Below are 24,239 nucleotides of genomic sequence, written 5' to 3' on the forward strand. Positions count from 1 at the left end.
CTCCATACCTCTTCTGAGCTCTGCTCTAACCCTAACCATTAGATTAATTCCTGGGAGAGTTTGCTCCTTCCAACTTCTCTCTCTCTCTCATATGATTGTTGTAGCCCAGTTTCTGCTGATCCCTCAAAGGGAGCTTTTTAATGCCAGCTCTTTGAGACTTTGAGACCTTGAGTTTTTTTTTTTTTTCTTAGAATATCCAAATGCAACTGAGTAATACCACCAGAATATTCACAGATTATTTCTCACCACACACCTGGTAAACTCCTCTCCATGGGCTTGAGAGAAGGGCTTGGGAATAACCCAAATTTCGGTTCTATATGTGACTGCAGAACCAAGTCTCTCTCCCCTGGTCATTAATTTTCACTAAGCCTCTGTCTTTAAGACCAATAACTCACTTGTAAGTCACTTGCAAGTTTTTCTGGATGAGAGCTGAAAAGGAGAAATATTCAGTACCAGGTATTAACCATCCTGAATACATGTGCTGGGTTCTTTTTGCTGAAGAGAGAGAAGGTCTAATGAATGATAGTTGAACAATCTGAGTTGATATGTGCTTGGTTTGGGGAGGCAAGTAGTTTGGGGGGGGTGGCTAGGGAAAAGGTAAAGTCAGAGGCTCAGAGAGAAAGAATTCCCCCCTAAGAGAATCAAATTATAATGCTATAATTTACCTAGTATAACTCGACTCTAGGCATAACTAGACATAATAGGAAATCAGATGTAATAGTAAGGACTGGAAATTAGGCTTGCTAAACTAGGATCAGACAGGTGTAGGGAAGAGGAGGGAAGGAGAGTGTGTAGAGGAGAGGCCATATTGCACTTTAGAGAAATGTCAAATGGGCATGCATTTGACCCCCTGTGGCCAGGGGGACAGCAGCATTGATTGATGGTTCATGCAAGTAATCAGAATTGGAGCCCTGGGATTGTCAATAATGGGTCAGGAATGGGGTGGAAGCATATGGTGACTGGTAATCAGAAATCCAGACAGGCAATAGTGGGGATGTCTGTTTGCCATGTAGTGGCCCAGTCCCTGGGTGGGCCTGGGTGAGACTACAGGCTGGGGGTGAGACTCTAGGATAAGAATGGGAAGGAATGGTAGGAGAGAGAGAATCTTCTGGGGAGACAGAAGCCAGGCCCAGCTTGGAGGAGCCAAAGTATATGGCAGCTTCCCAGGACAGATACTCCGGTCGAGGGAATGAGGCAAAGACAACATAGAGATAAGACCCAAGGGATCCCTGGGTGGCTCAGCGGGTTGGTGCCTGCCTTTGGCTCAGGGCATGATCCTGGAGTCCTGGGATCGAGTCCCGTGTTGGTCTCCCTGCATGGAGCCTGCTTCTCTCTCTCTCTCTCTCTCTCTCTCTCTCTCATAAATAAATAAAATCTTAAAAAAAAAAAAAAAAAGAAAAAAAACCCCAAGGTTGGGTGTTGGAGCTTGTTCAGGACCTAGTGCAATTTGATGGGGACAGAATTCCTTGCATCCTTCCAGCCCGGGGTTAGGATTGACCCTAGAGGCTGTGGTGGGTCTGGATTTAGATGGAAGTCAAACGATGCCAAGTGAAGGGAGAAGAGGGCTGAGGGGCTAGGAGGAAATTACAAAGTCTATGTTCTACCTTTATGATACTGCCAAAAAAAAAAAAATGCAGTAAGAAAGGAAGCATTCTAACCGTTTTGACCATGAAAAGAATGATGAGGAATTAATACATTCCTGGTTAAATGCACAGAAACTGGGTCAGTTGGGGTTTTCCAACTGTTTTGGATTTCTCATTGCTTTCCATTTGATTTTTCAACATTCTTCCTCCTTCTCACATTAGGCATGTAGCAGTAGAAAAATACTCTCATGGTCAGGATTTTCCTACAGTGAAACATACCAGCAACACATGATGTTGGGATAACACCAAACTAAAGTAGACATAACCCTGGCAGAGACTTTATTGGCTAATTGGTCTCTGTAATTCTAATGTGAGCTCCAAAGTTTGCATGATAATCCCCAAGTCCCAACAAGCCTTCCTTCATTAACCTATGTACTATGGAATCTGCTTACCTCTGATTTCATAAGTGAGGAGGAGAGAGAAGAGAGTCCTTCTGAGTTTGGAATAAAATGGAATTCGTTTTTCTCAAGGAATTAATACCGCTGACAGTTCAACTTGCTCTTGTGGGAAATGTTAAGGGATGCCATAATTATCCAGGAGAAAGGTTATTTTCCATGTGAAATCGAATGGCTAATTCAAAGGGCAACAGGCAGGTGAGAAGGTGGCTCCCTATGTCGGGAATGGTGAAGGAGGGAGAAGAGAGACATATTGTGTAATCTGTCCTGTGTAATGTGATTCGCCCAACAGGTCTGATAGGGTTTTTCATTGCTTTTGGCATCGCCATGGGGAAGATGGGAGAGCAGGCCAAGCTGATGGTGGAGTTCTTCAACATATTGAATGAGATTGTAATGAAGTTAGTGATCATGATCATGTGGTAAGTGGGCTTGTTCTTACTTCAGTGTGGCAGGGGGAGTCCAAAGGTCTGGGGTCCTCGGAAGATAATGGAGCCTTCCTAGCAGGAGAGAGTGAGTAACCATGGACCAAGCAAAGGGCTCTCCAAAAATACTTTGAGAAAGGGATGAAAATCTCTTTTTGGAAGCTTCCCCTAGAAAATGAGTTGAAAACTATGGCACATCCTTGGGCCAGATCCTTTCTACTACTTGTGTAGCGTGGCCTACAAATTAAGAGTGGGTTTTATGTTTTTCTGTTGCTGAAAGATAAAATCAAAAGAGAAAAATATTCCACACACATGGAAATTATATGAGATTCAGAGCCCATAGATAAAGTTTTATTGGCACGCAGCCACACCCATTCATTCACATCTTGTCTAGGGTTGCTTTGTGCCAAACGGCAGAATTGAGTATCAGTTCTGACCGAGACTGTGGAGCCTGCAAAGACTGAAGTATTTACTATTTGACCCTTCACATAAAAAGTCTACTGATCCCTGCCAGTGGGAAAATAAAAACAACAAAAATCAAAAGGAGAGATAAGCTGGAAAAACCAACTAGTGGTACTGACACTGAGCAGTATCAGGAAACACCAGGATAAGTCCAAGATACCAGGGATGATATGCCGTGATCCAGAGGGTGTGGAAGGACCACTACTCTAATATTCTGGTGTTCAAAAGCTATTTATGGAATGCTCATCACTCAGAAGGAAAAAGAGGCCATTTTCAGGCCATGCAAGGGAAAGTGAAATCACAGAGGAAACATTAGAGTTATAAATGCTCTTAGAAATGTGGTTCCAGCCTCTAGTTGTAGAGACAGGGAATCTGTCTCTTGCCTCTTCTCTAGAAGAGAAGGCTGTGGCCTAGAGTCACCAAATCTTGATTCTTAAACAACATCATGATCATTCTAATAATAAAAGCTATCAATTATTGATTTCCTTTTACCTGCCAAGAGCCACGATAAGTGCTTAGTACCTATCCAATGGAGTCTCAATAACCCTGCAGAGATGGCATCATGACTCTCATTTCCCAGAACAGGGAACTGAAGTATATTGAGTTGAATTAATTTGCTTAAGATGACGTAGCTAGAGAGAGAAGAGCTGGGGTTCCTGTTGATTCGCAATCCTTGATGCATAAGTGGGTGGCTTTTTTGTTTGAATTATCTAAGCAATACTGCACTCCATTTCGTGTCTGCTTATGGTCAGTGGCTCTGAAATCTAGGGCAGTTCAGGAGAGCATGAGCATCCACTCCCTCATGAAGGAAGCTGTATCACCTGCAGAACCTTCTAGTGTCCCATACCTCTCAGATGGAAAGATTTTTACATGCATTTGTGCTAGACCTCTATGATAGTCTGGTATGCCTGCCTAGAAAAAAAAAATAAAACCATTATTAATCTAAATGACATCGTGTCCTCTCTGTCACAAAAATTCTGGATTAGAAATTCCCTGTTTCTATGTGTTCCCATCCTGCCCCCCTCCCCAGTCCTCCTCTGATCTTTTTTTTTTTTAAGATTTTATTTATTTATTCATGAGAGACACAGAGAGAGAGAGAGAGAGAGAGGCAGAGACACAGGCAGAGGGAGAAGCAGGCTCCATGCAGTAAGCCCAATGTGGGAATCGATCCCGGGTCTCCAGGTTCACACCCTGGGCTGAAGGTGGTGCTAAACCGTTGAGCCACCGGGGCTGGCCCCTTGTCTGATCTTTTAGGTCTATGTGGTGCCCTCCACTAAAATTCTACCTTTTTTTTCTGTCTTCTTCCTTTCATTGGCTCCTGCCCCTGCTTTACAAGGGCAAAAATCTGTTCTTGATTTATTTTTTATCTCCACAGAATCGAACATTGTGATGGGCTGCTAGTAATTTCTTACTAAAACCTCAGGAGTGAGCGGGCTAGTAGAAGGCCCCAAGGTCTCAGATCAAGAAGGTGTTCCTCATGATTGCATGAACCATATTTATTAGATTTGGCTGGTTCAGATCATTGCTTTGTTGTACTTTTAAAACATGGATAGGATGCTGGTAAAATAATGTGTGTGTGTGTGTGTGTGTGTGTGTGTGTGTGTGTTTATTGTACTGGTTCTTCAGCTTCCCAGGCAGTCCTAGATTTCTGAATATTTCTTTTGTATAAAAATTTAAAGTCATACACAGTGTGATGCTGTAAAAAATCTGTTTAGAGTCTTTTAGATCCATCTGAGCTTGCTGAGAACTTAATAAATGATAATGCATAAAGCAGAAATATGCCTCTTGGTAATAAACATTACCATCTGCCCTGGTCTCCTGGAATGTTTAGCAGGACAAGCATCCTTGCTCTAAAAATACAGTTTGTATTTCTGTCTCATGATGCCAATGATGTGGACAATGTCATTTCCACTGAGCCCATGGAGGAAAGGAATCTAGGAGATGAGATGAATCATGGGATAAAGTGTGTGCTCACTTCTCCGCAGGGATGAAGGGTGTGGATCAAGGTTTCCTGTTCACTGAAACCAAAACTCCTAAAGATTTAATATCAAATCCCAGGAGATGCAGAGCAGTTATGAGTCAGGATAAGGCCTATGGAATGATTTCTGACAGCTGTTCAGTTACCTCAGCTAGACAAACAGTCAGGAGGGTGTTACATGACATGAAATGCCAATTCTACACATTTCTTTCATTCTTGAGCTGCCTCGTCAGCATTGGGTAACGATGTGTGTGAGAAAGTTTTGGGTGAAACAGTCAATTGCTCTTTAACTGACCCCCTCAAAGCTTAAATGACCAGATATTTTGTATTCTTCTCTGTGTGGTAGTAAGAATAGTGTAAATAGTAAAATATAACATTGCAGAGATGACTGTTATTCTAATAATAATTATTACTGAATTATAACGTAGTTATTAAATTCTTGCTATATGCTCAGTACCACCTCAGTTGTTATGCTGTACCTATTTATTATTGAGGAACTAATTATTATTATCATAATTATCATTAAACCATAATTAAGATTTGCCAAATTCCTGCTATATATATACTTAATAAATACTATTCCAGTGGCTTTACATATATTAACTCATTTATTTATCTCAATATTACCTAACAAAAATAGACACTTTTGTTAGCCCCATTTTCCAGATGTGAAGACTAACCACAGAGGTTAACTTGCTCAGCGTCGCACGGCCTAAGTAATGGGAATTGTGCAGGAGTGGCGCCTTATTCAGCTTCTGTCTGACTTCACACTGGAGTGAATCCAACTGATCCTTCTATTACCAACTGTGTGACTCTAGGCGGGTTAGACACATTCTAAACATTTTGACCTGAATGGATTGATCATAGACTCAACGTCTTAGGGTTGCTGTGAGAACTGGGTGATATTGGAACTAACACTTACAAAGCATTTCTCATGTGCTGGGACCTGTCTAAATACTTTCTATGAACCACTATTATCATTGTTATTATTTTGTGGTTGCCATTAATTACCATTACAATTATCAATGCAATCCATATTTTTTGTTTCTCTGTGTTCATGGACTCTTCTTTAAGAAGCGTACAAGGCCCTCTGATTCACCAAAAAAGAGAAAAACCCTTAATTTCAGTATGATTTTCATATCCCCATTCCTTACAAATTTCTTTAAAACATTTTTTTCAGTCTGAAAATCTAAACAGAAAGTAAAACTTTACATAATATCACCACTATAGAAACACAAAGTGAGAAGTGCGATCTCTGCTCACTCTTTCAGTTCTCCTCCCTGTTAACTCTCTGACACCATCCATCCATCCATCCATCCATCCGTCCAATCATGTATCCATCCATCATTCATCCATCCATCCATTCTTTCACTCCATAAATATTTTTTGAATCCCTCTTCTATGCCAATAGCAATTTTAGGTCCTGGTGATATAAGGGTGAATAAGACAGAGAAAAATTCAGTCCCTCATGGAGCCTACGTTCTATTGAAAGGAAAAGAGAGAAAGAATAAAAGGAGAATAAAGAATAAAAGAGGGAAAGAATAAATAAGAATTCAGACAGGAATCAGTGCTACAAAGTCAGTAACCAGGACAGGGGGGCAGAGAGTGATGGGGGATGCAAAGTATGGATTAGACTCTTTCCAGAGGATCCAGGAGGGCTGTCTAGGGAAGCGACTTTTAACGATGACCTGAAGAATGAAAAGAGAAGAAAATAATTTGTTCCAACTGGGTGATGGGCACTGCGGTGAGCACTTGACGGGATGAGCACTGGGTGTTATTCTATATGTTGGCAAATTGAACACCAATAAAAAATAAATTTATAAAAATAAAAAAAAAGAATGAAAAGAGGTAACTCTGTGAAGAACTCACAGGAGAATTTTCCAGAGGGAGGAAATAGCAAGTGAAGGGTTTTCGGGGGTCAGAATGGAGATCTAGAGTAGCCACAATGTGATTGGTTGGTGAGGGGAGTGGAAGGCTGTGGAGTTGGGAGAGGAGGGCAGGAAGATGACCCCATAGGCCCTTGCAGGCTACGGTGATGAGTTGGGGTGTGTTTACTTGCTAAAGGAAGTCCCTGGGGGGCTACAAGCTTGGAGGCTCTACATGTTCATTTTCCCTCTATCCTGATTAAAAGTTCTAATCCACACATAGTAACTCTCAGCAAAGTCACTTCTTGGATAACCAGAACACCTGTCTCTAAGTGGACTGGGAAAAATGGAGATTTGTGTTACTTTTGGAACCTGAATACAGATAACACCTTTAGGTAACTCTTAGAATGTACATTTAGCTCTTTATTGGACAGACTCTTCCATTTCTTAGTTCTCATGGGGTCTGTCCCAAACTGGCAGACTAGTATTGCTATTGGAAACCAATAGCAGTGAGGGATGCAACCAGAGTGACTTAGGCAAGACTGAGAAAGTCCCTCCACTAATCTCCATCTACGTGTCTGATCTACCATCTGTCCCGTGGCTAAATGTCCTGAATTAATTACTTTAATGAGTTAAGACAAAAAGCCTTGAATCCGTTGGAGCTAACTAAAGGGTTTCTAAATGCTAAACAAGTAATATCTGCATTTCTTTGGTTATAGAGCACATTTTATCCCTTGAAACATTGGTTTCCAAACACATCAGAATTACCTGGACAACTTGTTTAAAATATAAATGCCCCTAGGTCAGCTCCAGGAAATTCTAACTCAGTAGATACATGGTGGGCCCAGGGAATCCACGTTGTTACCAGCTAGGCCAGGTTGATTCTGAAGCTGGTGTCTGTGGATGCCCAGGGACAATGAGGTCTGGGTATGTTAAATTCTGTGTACCAGTTTGTTTGTGGAGTAGGGAGCAGTCTTGGGAAAGGCATCTCGGTGGGAATCCGAAGATGACAAGGACAGAGGTACAGAGTGGATGGAGGCAAGAAAGGATGATGCCAGGACTGGCCTTGCAAGTACCGTTGACATCAGTACCCAGGGCTGCGGATACAAGCAGCCCAAAGGCAGTGTGGAAGGCATTCTCTCTCCCCACTCTGCAGTCATGTCTTTCATTTAGAAACTGGTCCAATAATTACTGGGCACCATTTGGCTTCAGAACCTTGCTGGAGCCCCCAGTCTCTTCATGCAGTGCGGTTTATGGCTTCGATTGTTTGCTTCATCTCAGAAGCTTTACGTGGTGACCTTGAATCCTGGGCATTTGCCCTTTCCTTTCCATGGAGTGTCATTTTCAATGATAATTACATAGAGACCCAGGAACTCAGAAGCTCCAGCTTTTGAGTAGAAGCTTAAGCCACTCATTTTGAAAACAAGTGCAGAGAAGGAAGTAATGGCCCTAAAAGATGCCACAGAGGACAAAGTCTCTTTCCTTGCCCTAATTAATGCTCACTCTAGTCTGGAGACCTAGGTGTTTGGGTTAACTAGGGCCCCTGCTTGCCATATTTATTTACCCGAACGCTCTACCTTCTGGCCTTTGAGTAACACTCTCCATTGACTGTAGGAACTCTCGTTTCTCCCAGTGAGCTGAGTGCTCTGGAGGTAACCTGTTTCCTCTCTCTGATCCATTTGGCTCTGGCTCAGGTATGTTCTCCAGAGTGACTGTATGGCTGGTCTTGCTTGGAAAAGAGCCTTGAAAACACTTTCTCTTCATTCTGCAAATTGCTTGTCCCAGAAGAGCAGGAAAATTGAATGGCTCATGTTTGTGTTTTTCTGGATATCTTTTTTTTTTTAATTTTTATTTATTTATGATAGTCACAGAGAGAGAGAGAGGCAGAGACACAGGCAGAGGGAGAAGCAGGCTCCACGCACCGGGAGCCTGATGTGGGATTCGATTCCGGGTCTCCAGGATCGCGCCCTGAGCCAAAGGCAGGCGCTAAGCCGCTGCGCCACCCAGGGATCCCTTTCTGGATATCTTTAAAGGATGATTGGTGCTTGGGAGTGAACTGATCTCTTGGTTTATGAAGACAAATGCTTGTTGGCTATATTGGAAAGTGCCTTGTGCTCAGTTACTTACAACCCCCTGGGACAAACACTTGGCCCCTCCGACTACCCCACTGATCTAGGAGATGCTGTGACCATGGACACACCAGGAGAGTGTAAAATGGCAAGAAAGCCAAGGGTTTGAGGACATAGCTCCCTTATGTCTGCAGAAACGGCCCTCAGATATTGCCAGCCTTTATCCCAGGGAAGATGTGGAGGCTACAGGCTGGATACTCACCAAGGAAGAGAGCAGCTATTCTACGGTTTTCACTAAGTATGGACAATTATAAATCAGTTCTTTCAGAAGGTTCCTCTTGACAAAATATTTTGCTCATAAAACCCTCTGCCATTGGGTGGCAGTAGTCTGTGAACTGGTTTAGAAAGCCTTGTTAACTCAGACTTGACTCTTTAAACACGGTGGGGGAGAGGACATGGTGTACATGTGTGAACACAAAACATGCAAAGGATTCCTTGGCCAGCAGTCAGAATGGTGCTGACAGGGACGGGGATGGGATTTTGACATGACACGCATACACATGCTCGAAATGCAATCCTTGCAGCCATCCCATGAGGTTGGAGTTAGCCTAAGCCTTGACTTGCACATCTATAAAATGGGAATAAGTCACTAACCCAGGTCATGTAACTGGTAAGTGACCGGACAAGCTCTGTGTCTTATGTAATTGTGTATATAATTCTCATCTACCCACATCTTTTCTTTATCCAGGAAAGGGCTTGCTTCAGGCACAACTGCAAAAAACAAAACAAAAAAACACAAAAAAACACCCCCCCCCCCAAAAAAAATACCCCACCAAATCTGGCTTGGTGTCTATCTCTGTTTCCTGACTCCTTCCTCAAGCTGGGGGCCTTATCTTGGGATGTCATTTCCCCCAGTCTTTTTCTCAAATAAGTTCATAGGGATGCCTGGGTGGCTCAGGTCATGATCCCGGGGTCTTGGGGTCGAGTCCAATGTTGGGCTCCCCACAGGGAGCCTGCTTCTCCCTCTGCCTATGTCTCTGCCTCTATATCTGTGTCTCTCATGAATAAATAAATAAAATCTTTTAAAAAGTCAAGTAAGTTCATAATTCTTACTAAGGGATCAACTTTCCCACAAACATTTTCATTTCAGTCAGAAGGTGTCGCAGGCTGAGCAAGTTTCTGCTCCAACACTAGAAGATTGGGCAATAGAAAAAGGATGTTGCCCAACATGGGAAAAATACACTCAAGATGAGAGAGCGTGGTTAGCGTACTGAAGAGTGAGGACAACAGTAAATCGTTTCCAAGTTCCCCATCAAACAATAATAAGATAGACATATAAAATAAGATACTACATAGAATAAATTGGTACATGGTAGACTGTCGGCTTATCTACAAAGAGCAACAATTGCTCATTAAAGAAAGTGGTCTGGCTGGGTAAGGGAAAAACAACCCTTGGAGTGTCACTGGCCCTGAGATTGTTCTCCTCCTGTTTCCTGGTTTTGTGGTTTTGGACTGGTTATTTGACTTTTCTGAACCTCAATTTCCTCGTTTGCCAAATAAGAACAATGATACCTTGATTTCAGGGTTGTGGTAAAAATTAGATGAGGCGATATGTGCAGAGCTCTTACTGTAGTGCTTGAGACACGGGGCATGGTGGCCAGCACTCCTGTTACAGTAAGTATGGAAAAAAACACTTTCAGACTTAGAAGTAATAAAACCACATTTCTTTAAATGTAGCCCCCAGCTCAGTTTTCTTGTTTTGGCAGGTGTGTGTGTATGCCTGTGTGTGTGTGTGTGTGTGTGTGTGTGTGTGTCTCATATTTTAATAAACTTTCTATCTTCCAAGGCAAATACAAAGCAAATTTAGAAACACCAGCTTCCAGCTTGGTGAAACTCTTAATGAGCTTTCTGGGAAGCTCACAGTGGATTCCCAGTTTTCAAGTTGGGGGAACAGGGAAACCAAACAAAATTCTCAAAGAATCTATGCCTCTCAAGCTTGGTGCTTACCTGGGAGATGATAAAGCTAGTGTCTGTTACTCCTAAAAATCACCTGGGCAACAGAGCTCACCTTTGGAGTTTCCAGCAGAACAGGGGCCTCCACATCCATTGAACAGATTTCAGATCGTGCTGGTAAGTCTGAAGTAAAATATAGCAACTGTCGAATCTCATGGACTTCCTCCAAGCAAAACTCTTTGTACAGAAAAAGCAAAGGGCTTTCCTCAGGGTGTGGTACATGTAAAGCCCAGATATAAGCTGTGAATTCCATAAGGATCTCTTCAATGTTTTTTTTTTTTTCTTTTATGTTTTTCAGGTACTCTCCCCTGGGTATTGCCTGCCTAATTTGTGGAAAGATCATTGCAATCAAGGACTTAGAAGTGGTTGCTAGGCAACTGGGGATGTACATGATCACGGTGATTGTGGGCCTCATCATCCATGGGGGCATCTTTCTCCCCTTGATTTACTTTCTAGTCACCAGGAAAAACCCTTTCTCCTTTTTCGCTGGCATTTTCCAAGCTTGGATCACTGCCCTGGGTACCGCTTCCAGGTAGAGAATACAAGAAATCACCTTTCTTTCTTTCTGCTCATTCCTTTCCCATCCTGCCACTTCCTCTTTGCAAAAGGCTTTCATCACAAAGTTCAATGAGAACATGTTTCACATATTATTAAAATATTCTGAAAAAGGTGGCAAATGCTTTGTATTTCTGGCTCCTAGGATCTTAGAAACTTTCTGATGAACATTTTTGCTGATATGCAACCATCCTGGAAACATTTCGTATTAATTTCCCAAACAGATGCACGCTGTTAATCTGCAAGCCTAACTTGCCACATGTTGTGTTGGTTTAGTTTTAAATGTTTTCCCAAAAGGATGTAGCAGGATGTTAAGCTATTTAAGAATTTCTCCCACCTGTGATTTGAAAAATGCTATCACAAAATATCACTCCATTGGAGTTATTTCTCAAAAGTAGAAAAAAATGGGCTTTTGTTTGGTAAACATATTAGGTGAGATTAAAAAAAAGAAGAAGAAGAAAAAACAAACACACCAGAAGTCAGTCAAGTCTGTGATCTCTGCATGAACCCCTCATGGACCATTCTTCCCCACTGATTTTGAGAAAATTGGGTTGGCATTGGTTGAACTTGACATTGAGAGTCTGTTCCTTCTTCATTAACTAAGCTCCCGGGCATTTGAAGCCAATGAGGATTCCAGAGATATGCAGAGAAAAAAAGAATATATAATTTTGGATATCTTGGACTGAATTAAGCAAAAACAAACAAAAACAAATACCTAAGAAACACCTGGCTATTTAGAATTTCAAAGACTGAAGAGTTTTATTGTCTTAGCCTGTACTAGTCATTGGTATTTCTGCACAAAGCTAAGACTGAGATCATGAAGCCAGTGGCTGAGAGGCAAGCACACTCTGCAGCCCCTAGCTCAGCATTGTCTCGAGTCACAGGTTGACAAGTCCTTGTTGTCGAGCCTGTGACCATGCATTGCCAGTGAAATGGCCACAGCGTGACAGCCGTTCCAAGGCTACTTACTCAGCAGGCAGTCAGGTTTTCCTTAAGTGGCCCGACAGGATGATAATGGTGACCACCTGAGAACCCAAATTTGTATTTCCATTTTGCCAATCAATGAGATTTTGGTACTCGTAGAATGTGGGATTTCAGAAGATGCTAAAAAATATCTAACTCCGAGGGTCAAGATTCTGTGTTCAGTTTCCCAAGATGAAGGGAAACACCTTGAAGTTGCCTTTTTCCTTCTTGGTTTTATATATTTTATATGGCTATGTATTTCTAAACATAAAGATCCCTTCTCTTTGGAGAAAACGTAAGTCTTTTTTTTTTTTCCCCAAAAACAATCATGGTTCATTTTACATTTGTTTTCTGGTTATGAATGTGGTATTTACTCATCGTGAAAAAGTTCAGACAGTAAAGTTTTGAAGAAAAAAATGAACATCACCAGTTATTCTATTGCCCAGAGATAATTAATAGTAACCCTTTCAGTGAATCTTAACAGTTACATATTTTTTCCAGTTTTTACTACGTGTAGATGTTGTAAACTTCTATTTTTCACTGGTCAACATATCATAAAAGTTCTATCAATATAGATCTTCCTACTGTTCTTAAATGGCATAATACTACACTGTGGGTGCTGCAGTACAACCCCACCTCCACCCTGTGGTGTACAGTTAAGACGTGTCTGTTAAGCAGGGTGGGACCAGCATCCTTCTTTTTTTTTTAAATACATTTTTTTAAAGATTTTATTTATTTATTCATGAGAGACACAGAGAGAGGGGCACAGACATAGGCAGAGGGAGAAGTAGGCTCCATGCAGGGAGCCTGATGTGGGAATGGATCCGGGGTCTCAAGGATCATGCCCTGGGGGCGCTAAACCACTGAGCCACCCAGGCTGCCCAGCATCCTTCTAAATACATCTTGGCAAGCTTGTCTGATGATCCCCTCAGGCTAAATTTACAGAAGTGAAATTTCTGAATCCAATGGTAAACACACCAACTGTTTTAAAAACATGGCACCAGATTGCTGCTCAGAAAATTCGTTAGTGTATGTCCTCACTAACTGGGTGTGAGAGTGTGCCTTTTCCCACCTACTCACCAGCCCTGGATATTATCAGTCACTTTAATACTTTCCAATCTTACTGGTGAAAAATGATCTCATTGATTTTGCATTTCTTTGATCACTAGTGAGGGGAAACATCTCTTGGTATTTTTATTGATCATCCTCCCCCACTTCCCCCACCCTGCAAATTGTTTGTGATGGTCCTTTCCTGTTGGGGGAATTCATCCATTCTTGATTGGCCTTTAGCTGTCTTCATGTATAAAAATATTAACTCATGTGTCACATGTTACAAATGATGTTCCTCTCCACCTGACACTTGTCTTGAAAAATTTGTCCGCCTGACATATGATGTTCCTTTCCACCTGACACTTGTCTAAAAACTTTGCTATGCTTTGCACCCTGAGTTTTTAATTTCCATATTATTGAAGTTGTCAGTGATTTCATTTAGTATTTAGAATTTTGATTTTTTCCCCCCTCAGGAACCGCACCACCAAAACCTATAAAATATTACTTTATATTTTCTTCCAATATCTTTGTGGTTTTGATCTTTAAGTCTTTCAAAAATATCATTATCTCTCCTTTGAATGACTGGACAGTTATGCCAGCATGTTTATAAGACAAGGTAAATCCTAAAGGCATATGAATGGCCCAAGTTCATATTTAAATCAGACAAATGCTTGGGTTGTTTGGCCAAGGCCACAGAACTAGACCCATTTCTCCTGATTACCCTGTATTTCAAGTGACTTTAGTCTTTGGTTAAAATGTGGCTTTTGCCTGGATGTGGAATTTCTTTAAAAAAAAAAAAAAAACACGTAAAAAAAAATGTGGCATGAGTCATACACTAAGAACTAGCTCTGCCATTATGACCAGAGGGAAAAAACACAAAGCCCCAGTATAGCCAGCTAAATATACTTTCTACCTCCTTAGACCTTGGACGAAAGGGGAAGTGGGAGAGGTTGACTCCCTTTTCTCAACAGGCTGGTGTCAGGGAGGATTGATGGAGGACATGGACTGGGACTCACCTCTCTGCATCCTGCAGACATCAGTTGAAACTCCTCTGGAAAAAAAAAAAAAAAGAAGGCTATCAAGTATCTACTAGTTATTATTAGCAATTTTGAAAACTGTCATATGGTCCCTGAGGCAGGAGCAAAAAAACAATGTCAGAATGTTGGAACGGGAGGAAAGAGTTAAAATTCTCAAGTACCAGTTTGGATTGATTGGGTATATATGGATTTTTAAGACACAAAGCCTGTCCAGTAAAGAAAGTGAGAATATTTTCATGACTTACCAACTATTTTCTCCAATCTATTTGTCTGAAGTCCTCTTGATGACGTTTTGGGAAAATTGATACAATAATAAAAATTAACATATTCCAGTCCTCCTAGAAGTCCTCCCCTTAGATTCATACATTTAGAATCCCAGCCACCAACTACAGCTGTCATTTCAGACTAGTCATGGTGTCCTGGCAACCCTTCAAAGGGGTCCTAAGAAAGGGTGGGGTGGGGGTGGGGTCTCATTAAAACAGCTGGGACAGCCAACAGGTATAATGACCCCAACTTTTCTCCCTGGGTTTATAAGGTTTTAGTAAGGAGAGGTCTCCAAACATTCATTTCCTCTTCTTACGTGAGACCAAGGAGAAGGCATGAGACCCCTGAGCTGAAATCACAAAGAATGTTCCCATAAGAGGACTCTGGCTTCCATAAGGTTGTTACTGGGAGCCCGTGGGCCAGTGGTTTAATAAGATGCAGACTTAGCTGACCCTCATTTTAGAGCTTCTGGTTTCTGTTTCTGAGTAGGCCCTGGAATCTGCATTCTATTTAGCTTCTCTGAAGCTGATGGCTCTCTCCCACTCTCTGGGAAACTGAGACCTCTGGCAGGTGTCTGTGTTAAGCTTGGCAGGAGCCCTAATTCTGACCAGTAGAAGGAGGGAACTTAACTAAGACTGTCAGTGCATGGTTGGAAAAGGTATGTCTGCATCTCATTCACTTTGCTAATGTTTGAATAGATAAAAAAAAAGCCCCCCAAAACAAACAAACAAACAAACACAACCAAACCCCAAAGAGAATGGACCACAAAACATTCACATGGCAGTTTGGGTGTTCTGCATTTCTTCCCATATTACTTAAATTTTGAAGCAAATCCACCTACTTTCCCATGTGCCTCTCTCCACATGGAAATAATATTTTGGCTGTCAGTAACCCTTATCCTTGAAGATCTCTTAATTTAGAAGACACTTGAACATGTCAGGGGTTCTGGCCCTTGAGGCTGGGTCATGGGGTCATGAATTCCTCTCCCAGGCCTGGGATGAGCGGTGGTGGAATCACTTCATCTTTACTGGGTCTTTGCTTAGCTACAGAGCACATGCTTTTTGCCCTATACCGTTGCAAGACTGTACAGTTGGCCAATGATCATGTATCAGGGAGTAGACGGTCTCTGAGGGTCCCTAGTGAATTGCTAGAAGCTCAGGTTCAGGCTAAATGGTGTTTAACATGTTTGTCCAGCGTTCTCAAAATTAGTTCAGGGCAATTCCCAGAGGCTGGATGCAGCCCATGTAGTCATCTTGTTGGAAAGTGTTCCTAGCATGAAATTATGGGTCATTCAAAAATTCCTCATTCCATTTCACTGTTGACAGCTTATTGTTTTCTGACACATTTCTTCTTTTTTTGCAGCTCAATTAATGTGGTCAATCAGATGGTCTTTAATATTTAATCCAAGAGGGAAACACTGATCAAAGGAAAAAGAATTTGAAGCTCTAAGTTGATCTCAAAAACCAGGACCAGCAAAAAGAGCTTGCAGCCTATGAGCATCTTAATAAGATTGAATTTGAAACTCTAAACAGCTGGTCTTTAATTTGGCTCCAGACACTGCTTTCTGCAGGTCACGCTGCTTGATTGGAACAAAAGAACAAACATTTTGTGGTGGCATTCCAGATTGTGTTTTGTCCTGCTTCTCTAAAGTGGACATGAACTGGTCCCTTCCTTTCTCTCTTTGTTCCTTAGTGCCGGAACTTTGCCTGTCACTTTCCGTTGCCTGGAAGAAAATCTGGGGATTGATAAGCGCGTGACCAGATTTGTCCTCCCAGTCGGAGCAACCATCAACATGGACGGTACAGCCCTTTATGAAGCAGTGGCCGCCATCTTTATTGCCCAAATGAACGGTGTTATCCTGGACGGGGGCCAGATTGTGACTGTGAGGTGAGTGGAGTGTGGGTGGGGGGAGCATGGAAATGACTTTTCGCCATGCCCCCTTTCATACTAACTCCATTTGACGGGGCCATTTGAATTTCAGTTTCCCTCGTGGAAGAATGATGAAGGAAATAACACAGAAGAGGAGCTATTGGCAGTCTCATAGGGAAAATATTATGACAGGAAAGAAGCAGGCTCATACTTAGGCCTGTTTGTAGCGCACATGTGAAATTGCTTTGGAAATTTGTTATTATTTGATTTTTTTTTTAAACAATCCTGTGATGTTGCAAGGCAGTTATGTCTATGCCCATTTAATAGATGAGAAAGCACAGGCTTCAAGGGCAGGGTAGTTTGTCCAAGGCTACATCATTAATAATGAGCCAGGAGGGCTGTAACTAGGGACCATGTCGGCTGACTCTGGATCCACTTTTCCTTTTATTAAAATATGTTCCCTTCAGCATTTTCAGAGGATGATGGCAGAAATGATGAAATGCTGGGAGAGATTTCTCAATACAACATAAACCATTTTATTACAAATAAATCATGAGTATAGATCCACATGTCTTACTAAATCTATTTTTACCATATGTATTTGTTCTTTAAGAAATTCAGGAAGAACATTTTCCTAAGAGGTCATTAAAAACACATTACTTCTCTGTAAACTTAAAGATCACACCTACTTGCATATATTAATTTATCTAAGCCTTACAACCACCCTATGAGGTATGTACTTGTCTTAGCTCAGGCTGCTGTAACAGAATATCATAGACTGGGGCGGGACGGCAGGGGGGCTCGAACAACAGACAGTGATTTCTCATGGTTCTGGAGGCTGGGAAGACCAAGACAAAGGTAATTGGCAAATTCAGTTCCTGGTGACTGTCCTCTTCCTGGCTAGCGTATGACTGCCCTTCTTGCTGTTTGCTCACCTGGCCTTTTCTTGACATGTGGGGGGAGAGAAAGAGAGAGAGAGAGAGAGAGAGAGAGATTGATTCCAAGCTCTTGTATGTCTCCTCTGATAAGAGCACTAATCCCTCATGACCCCCCCAGAAAGGCCCTGTCTCCAAACACCAACCATCACATTGGAAATTGGGACTTCAACAAATGGATTTGGTGCAGGGGACACAGCTCAGTCCATAACAGTACTTTGGGAGGGTGGGGAGGAGCTCAGTTTCCTCGCTGGTATATTGGGGACAATAATTATACATTCTAGGGGGTTGAGAGCATTGTACTTGGGACATAGTCACCTGTCAATAAATGCTAGCTACTAGCATTATTGCTATTACTGATGGTCAGTGAAATACAATACTTCTAGAATGTGAAAGAAAAACGTGACAGTGATGTATTGAGTGCCATGATGTTACTCAGGGGGAAATGTGCTTCAGATCTGGGTACCACGCCTTCTAAATCGCATCACGTCATCACAGGATGCATGAGAGACTGCCAATCTCTCTTGCTTTAAAACACAGAGACAAAAAAATAAATAAATAAAATAAAACACAGAGACAAAAAAAGAAAAGAAAAAAGAACCTTTCCAAAACAAGTATCACCAGGTCCATATGGAGTCACTGGTGAATTCTACCAAAAGTTAAAACAAAACAAAACAAAAAACCTCAGAGACGAACAAAAGATGAAGCCCCCACTTTTGAAGCCAAACAAGATGATTTCTGGTCACTGAATTCTTGACCCTGAGGCCAACAACATTTCCCATTGAGTTCACATCGTTAGATGAAAACTTAAGAGATGGAGGGTGGACTGGTGACCAATGATCGGAATTACTTAATTCAATTGTCAATGTTGGAGGGATTGGGTTCGGAGTGGGGGGGTGGGGGGCAGCATCAGGGGCTGGCACGGCATCGCAGTCAAGCGGATGAGTGTTCCAATCCCAGCAGACTGTGGTCAAGCTGTTTGACCCAAAGTTTCTCCATCTGCCCAATTTGTGGTTTCCCCTGTGGAAAGCAGATCCTGCCATATGTACCTTGCAGGGTTACTGTGAGGCTCTGCTGTGACCATGTGTGTATAACACTCTGTACTGCATCCAAGAACCAGCCCTAGAGAAGTGAGCCAGGGAGTGGAAGGACAGGAAAAGTGGAAAGGGATAGAGAGGTGGGGAGGAGATCACTGTCCCTAAGAAGCCATTGCAGGATATAGAATGCCCCGGACACTCCGCCCATGGTAGGGTGAGGGGATTAATTGGGATGGACGAGCAATGAGGGGACCACCATTGGGCCCCCCAATATACAGGAAGAATTCTCTGTATAGGGTTTTGTCTCAGCCCAGGGGGGACCAGACCATGTGGCCACAGTGCAAAGGGACGTGTAAGAATGACTCATAACAGAAGCAACTGGTGTTGTAAATAAAACGGCTGAGGCCATGACCGTTGGAACTTGGGAAGTCCCCCTTTCCTGGTGTTCTATCCATGTCAGGGAAATGGCTGAGAATTCCCACCTTCTAACTCTTGGGGCTTTAGGGAAGTTTTTATTGCAAAGCAGCCTCACCCTGCCCAGATTTCCCGATAAGAATAACAATTTACATTTATTTGGGGGGTTGCAATATGCCCAGCTTTGTATTATTAGCTTTTTATTTATTAGCTCTTGATGATCCTTTCTTAAAGATAAGGAAATCATGGCACAAAGAAGTTAAGTAAGTTGCTCAGAATTATGTGGTTAATAAGTGACAGAGCTGGGATTTGAATCCAGCTTGTTCTATTCCGTAATCTTCATTGATACCCACTATATACTATTACCTCCTATGACCCAGAAGGATCCAAGGAAAATGGAGTTCTTTAAGCTTTGACAGCAGCTCCACATTGAGGGGGCAGGGGAATAGCGCAGATGGGGAGGTGTCTGTATGGTGACAGGCCTCAATCTGGAGTGTTGGCAGTGTGGAAAGACCAGTGCAAACCACAAAACCTCCTAGAGCCTTCCTTTCCTCGTATGTAAGATTAGGCAAATTCAGGTCCCTCCCAACTGTAAGACCCAGGTTTCTGGGCTTGGTCACAGCGATGGTCTGGGCTCAGTTAAACCAGTCTGGGAGCCCAACTCTTAGTTTAGAGCTGGAGGACCTACTCTAGAAACTCCAGAATTGTCTACCTGCAAGTAAAGACCCCCCTTTTTTCTTCACAGCACTCACAAAAGCAAGTTGGGAATCTATATTTTCAGAAGCATCTTTCCCTTTAGAAATGACTTTTTATAAATGGCATCAAAAAAGAGGAGAAAAAGTGACTGTCCTTTCTTTGCTGGACCACAGAGACCCCCCCGGTGTCTAGACAGGTCATTTGAACCCTAGATGAAGCCCTCTTCTAGAGACAACTTCAAAATGGTGCTGGGTGTGCCCTTGGCCTTGCAAATGATGAAGGGCTTCAGAAAGAAAGTCTCCTGTTATTTCATTATCTTTCCTTGGCGCCTTCTTTCTGAATAATGTATTTTCCAGTCCATGGTGAAATGTCCAGGCGTCTGAAACTTAATGTCATTTGGAATCTGTTGATTTGTTCCCCCGATGTCCACTCAATCGGGTCTGGTTATTTGCTCTTCTGAGTTCTCATGTTAACATTGGCAGTGGCCTCCTCAGACTCTTGCCACGGAGTCCAGATGTCTCTGGGGCTCACAGAGACATAAAGGCGTAAGCAGAAATGAATGCAGCGGTATTCCCAGGGGAGGATTAGGGTGATTTGTTTTCCTTCTTTATTATTTCCTTGCCTGCTTGAGAGCCACGCTTACCTTAGTGGAGCCCTGTGATATATTAGGCTAATTGGCTATCCTGCTGAGGATAAGGCTCCAGTCCATGAATTTACAAACTTCCATCACCACCGAGTAGAATCCAGAGAGACCCTAATTCCTGGGTCTCGGCACTCTAGAGTTCTCTATCCTTTGAGAAACAAAAGAAATTTTATGACTGCCGGGAAAATTGGAGCTTAAAGTTGCCTGCCAGGGATGGTTTGGCCAAGTCCTCTTTCTTTTCCCATGACCTGGTCTTCTCTGTTCTCTCAGCCTCACGGCCACGCTGGCGAGCGTCGGTGCGGCCAGTATCCCCAGCGCGGGCCTCGTCACCATGCTCCTCATCCTGACGGCTGTGGGCCTGCCAACGGAGGACATCAGCCTGCTGGTGGCTGTGGACTGGCTGCTGTAAGTGCTTGCAGACAGGGCTCTGCTGGGGATGTGAGTACTGCCTCCCAGGGGCCCACGAGATGCAAGGTTGCAGCCAACCTCTTAGCAAATCCCCATGACAGCTTCTTCCCTCCCTCCCTCCCTTCTTCCTGCTAACATTTACTGAGCGCCTAATTGGGAATCGAAGACGAGAAAGGAATCCTGGGTTCTCACAGTCTAGTGGAGGCATCAGATAAATTACAGCACAAAGTTAGAAGCCTAGCAATAAGGAACGTGCTACTGATGCACCAGAGGATCTCCGTACATTATGCTAATGAACGAAGCACAGTGGAGTGTGCGCTGTATGATCCCGTTTATATGGGATCTAGGAAAAGCAATATAATCTTAGCAACAGGAAGAGATCAGTGGTTGCCTAGGCCTGAACGGGGTGAAGAGACTAATTGGGAAGGGGCACAAGGAAATCCTTCGGGGTGGTGGAAGGCATACCATAGGCACAGGTATGCACGGGTGTCTACATTTGTCAAAACGTACATGGGTACATTGTGTTGTATATAAATTATACTTCGGTAAAGTAGATTAAGAAATTGCACACACAGGGGCAACTGGGTGGTGCAGACGGTTGAGCATCCGATTCTAGATGTCAGCCCAGGTCATGATTTCAGGGTCCTGAGACTGAGCCCCGAGTCAGGCTCCATGCTCAGCGGGGAGGCTGCTTGAGAGTCCCTCCTTCTCCCTCTGCTCCTCCCCCTGCTCACACACATGCTCACTCTCTCTCCAAAATAAATGAATAAGTCTTTTAAAAACTAGCACACACCTAGGGGATGTGCTAGACATCCAGTCTAGGATGGAAGGGGAGAATGGAGGAATCAGGGAATAATGAACATGGCTACTGAGTTTGAGCGGGCACCATGCGTCAGCCACTCCACCAAGCATTTTGCATCTTCCACTCTCTAACAACCCTGAAGGTTTGACATTAGCACTCTTAGTGTATAAATGAGGAAGCTAAGGTGTAGGGAGGTGAAATGACTTGAGAGTGAACTGAGATTTGACTCCAGTTTGGCTTGATTTGGGAGACCACTACATTCTCCATCATTGGCCATCTTCAAGCTTCTAAAGGCAGTGATAGTTGAGCCCAGTCATAACTGGTAGGTAGATACAGGTGGAGGGGAAATCGGGGCATTACAATCAAGGCCAAGGCCCACCTGTGCAAAGGCACTGAGGCAGCAAACAGTGTGGGGACCCATCAGTGGTTTAGCAATATCGGAGCACAGGGTAGGAGGCAGGGACTGGTGAAAGGTGGGGCAAATGGATAGTCTGCACAGCCATGCAGAGAAGTTTGAGCTTGACTGTGTACGCATAGCCCAACTACCTTTCCCAGTATGTTTACTAGTGAAGGGCATTTTTCTAAAGTAGGATACTCACTGCCCATTCACAGACGTGGGCAGGCCTAGCCAGATGGCCCCCAGGAGGCAGATGGGAATTGATCCTTGCTACGGGCCCACTCGGCCTCTGAGGTTCTGTGGGGCATACAGTGATGCCTCCTGTCCAGTCTTGGAGCTAAGCGACAGGGTCTGGGGATGCTGTTGGGTTCAATGTCGGGGGCACAGAGGTCCAAGGCCAAAGTGCCCACACATTTTTTTTACTTTATTATTATTGTTTAAATAAATTTATTTTTTATTGGTGTTCAATTTTTCAACATACAGAATAACACCCAGTGCTCATCCCGTCAAGTGCCCACCTCAGTGCCCGCCACCCAGTCACCCCCACCTCCCGCCCACCTCCCCTTCCACCACCCCTAGTTCGTTTCCCAGAGTTAGGAGTCTCTCCTGTTCTGTCTCCCTTTCTGATATTTCCCACTTATTTTTTCTCTTTTCCCCTTTATTCCCTTTCACTATTTTTTATATTCCCCAAATGAATGAGACCATATAATGTTTGTCCTTCTCCGATTGACTTACTTCACTCAGCATAATACCCTCCAGTTCCATCCACGTCGAAGCAAATGGTGGGTATTTGTCATTTCTAATGGCTGAGGAATATTCCATTGTATACATAGACCACAGCTTCTTTATCCATTCATCTTTCGATGGACACCGAGGCTCCTTCCACAGTTTGGCTATTGTGGACATTGCTGCTATAAACATCGGGGTGCTCTACATTGCGGTGGCAATTTTTCTGGTGTCTGTTAGCATAGATTTTAAGAGCAGGAAGCAACTTTAATTAGACTTGAGTTTCCTGCGTCTAAAACAACAGTTCCAAATAATAATAATAATAATAAAATAAAATAAAATAAAATAAAATAAAATAAAATAAAATAAAATAAAATAAATAAAATAAAATAAAATAAAATAAAATAAAATAAAATAAAATAAAACAAAACAACAGTTCCTTCCCCATACATCTGCCCTTCCAGAGAGAGAAACCTACATGTGCTGAGGGGAAGGACATATGGCAAGCTAGAAGGAAGACTGACCTCTCCATAGAGCTTGGCTGCTGTTAGGGTTTAGGTTAGTATGGAGAGGTGGCTCCCCAGACATAATCTGCACCTCAGGAGGGCTGCAGGTGAAGTCGTGGATCTTCCTGATGGGCTCACTCCTCACCGGAGAAATGGTCCAAAAATACCTTTAGTGGGAAGGTGAAGAGTAAGCAACATGGCCCCTTATCTGTGTCTGCTGGTCTCTGTCAGGGGTTGGGGCTGGGTCCTCTGCGCTAGCTTGGTTGTTCTGGGTGCCTGGGCTGGGACTTCAGGGCAGCCTTCCTGTTCAGACCAGGCCATCGTGGTGGCTGAGATTTGGTTGTGCTTTGTGGGTGGAAATATTGGGAGGGAATGGGATGAAGGAGACGAAGGGGTGGGGTAGGCATTGGTGGGAGGAGGACGAAAGGGAAATGAAGGCATTGGCGATAGTTTAAGGTCAGTAGGAGCTCAATAAATGTGTGCTACATTTAACCACAGACTTGCTCTGTGATAACCGGGCTTTTCCACACAGGAAGAGAGACAGAGGAAGCTATTGAACTTAAATCTGCTTCCCCTGTGACTTTTGCTTCCTGAGTCCCCTGCCTCTTGGCTCCTTGAACCCCCCGAAATGGTGTACCCTTGCCTGCTGTGATTATATTACCTAGTCTCTCTTGGGCTTGTTTCTGAGGCCTGAAATCCACCATTAGAGATTTATTTATTTTTTATAAGTTATTATTATAGAGTGCCTCCCCTCATGATCATGCAAATACCTTCCTTTGAGTGAAAAAAAAAAAAAAAGCACTACTGTCATCTGGAAATGAAGAAAGGGAGCTGATACTTGGTGGATATTACCATGTTCTTTAAATCCGGTAACAATTAATCCCTAGAGAGCTCTTAAGGTGTGTTTCACAGATGAGGAAAATGAAAATTAAAAGGGTTAAGTGTCTTGCCTGGGGCCCAAGAGAGCTTGAGTGGTCAGATCTTGGCCCTTTAGCTCACCTGACAGCCTTCCAACTGAAGACCAAGGAGATCGAGCTGTGGGCAAAAGCGAAGAGGCCCACAATCAGAAAGGTTTTAGGGAAGGCAGACC

General features: G+C 43.1%; 1 protein-coding gene across 11 annotated transcripts in view; it reads left to right on the forward strand.

Annotated features, from left to right (window-relative positions):
- SLC1A2 (solute carrier family 1 member 2) overlaps window positions 1–24,239 on the forward strand; it is a 152,158-nt gene that overhangs the window by 105,019 nt on the left and 22,900 nt on the right. For all 11 annotated transcript variants that reach the window (XM_041773751.1, XM_041773753.1, XM_041773750.1 and 8 more), the window contains 4 exons: window positions 2,331–2,457; window positions 11,146–11,379; window positions 16,409–16,603; window positions 20,581–20,715. In XM_041773751.1, the coding sequence (XP_041629685.1) occupies window positions 2,331–2,457; window positions 11,146–11,379; window positions 16,409–16,603; window positions 20,581–20,715 (691 nt within the window). The remainder of the gene's footprint in view (window positions 1–2,330; window positions 2,458–11,145; window positions 11,380–16,408; window positions 16,604–20,580; window positions 20,716–24,239) is intronic.

The sequence above is a fragment of the Vulpes lagopus genome, chromosome 11 (genome assembly GCF_018345385.1).
Source record: "Vulpes lagopus strain Blue_001 chromosome 11, ASM1834538v1, whole genome shotgun sequence".
Lineage (NCBI taxonomy): Eukaryota > Metazoa > Chordata > Mammalia > Carnivora > Canidae > Vulpes > Vulpes lagopus.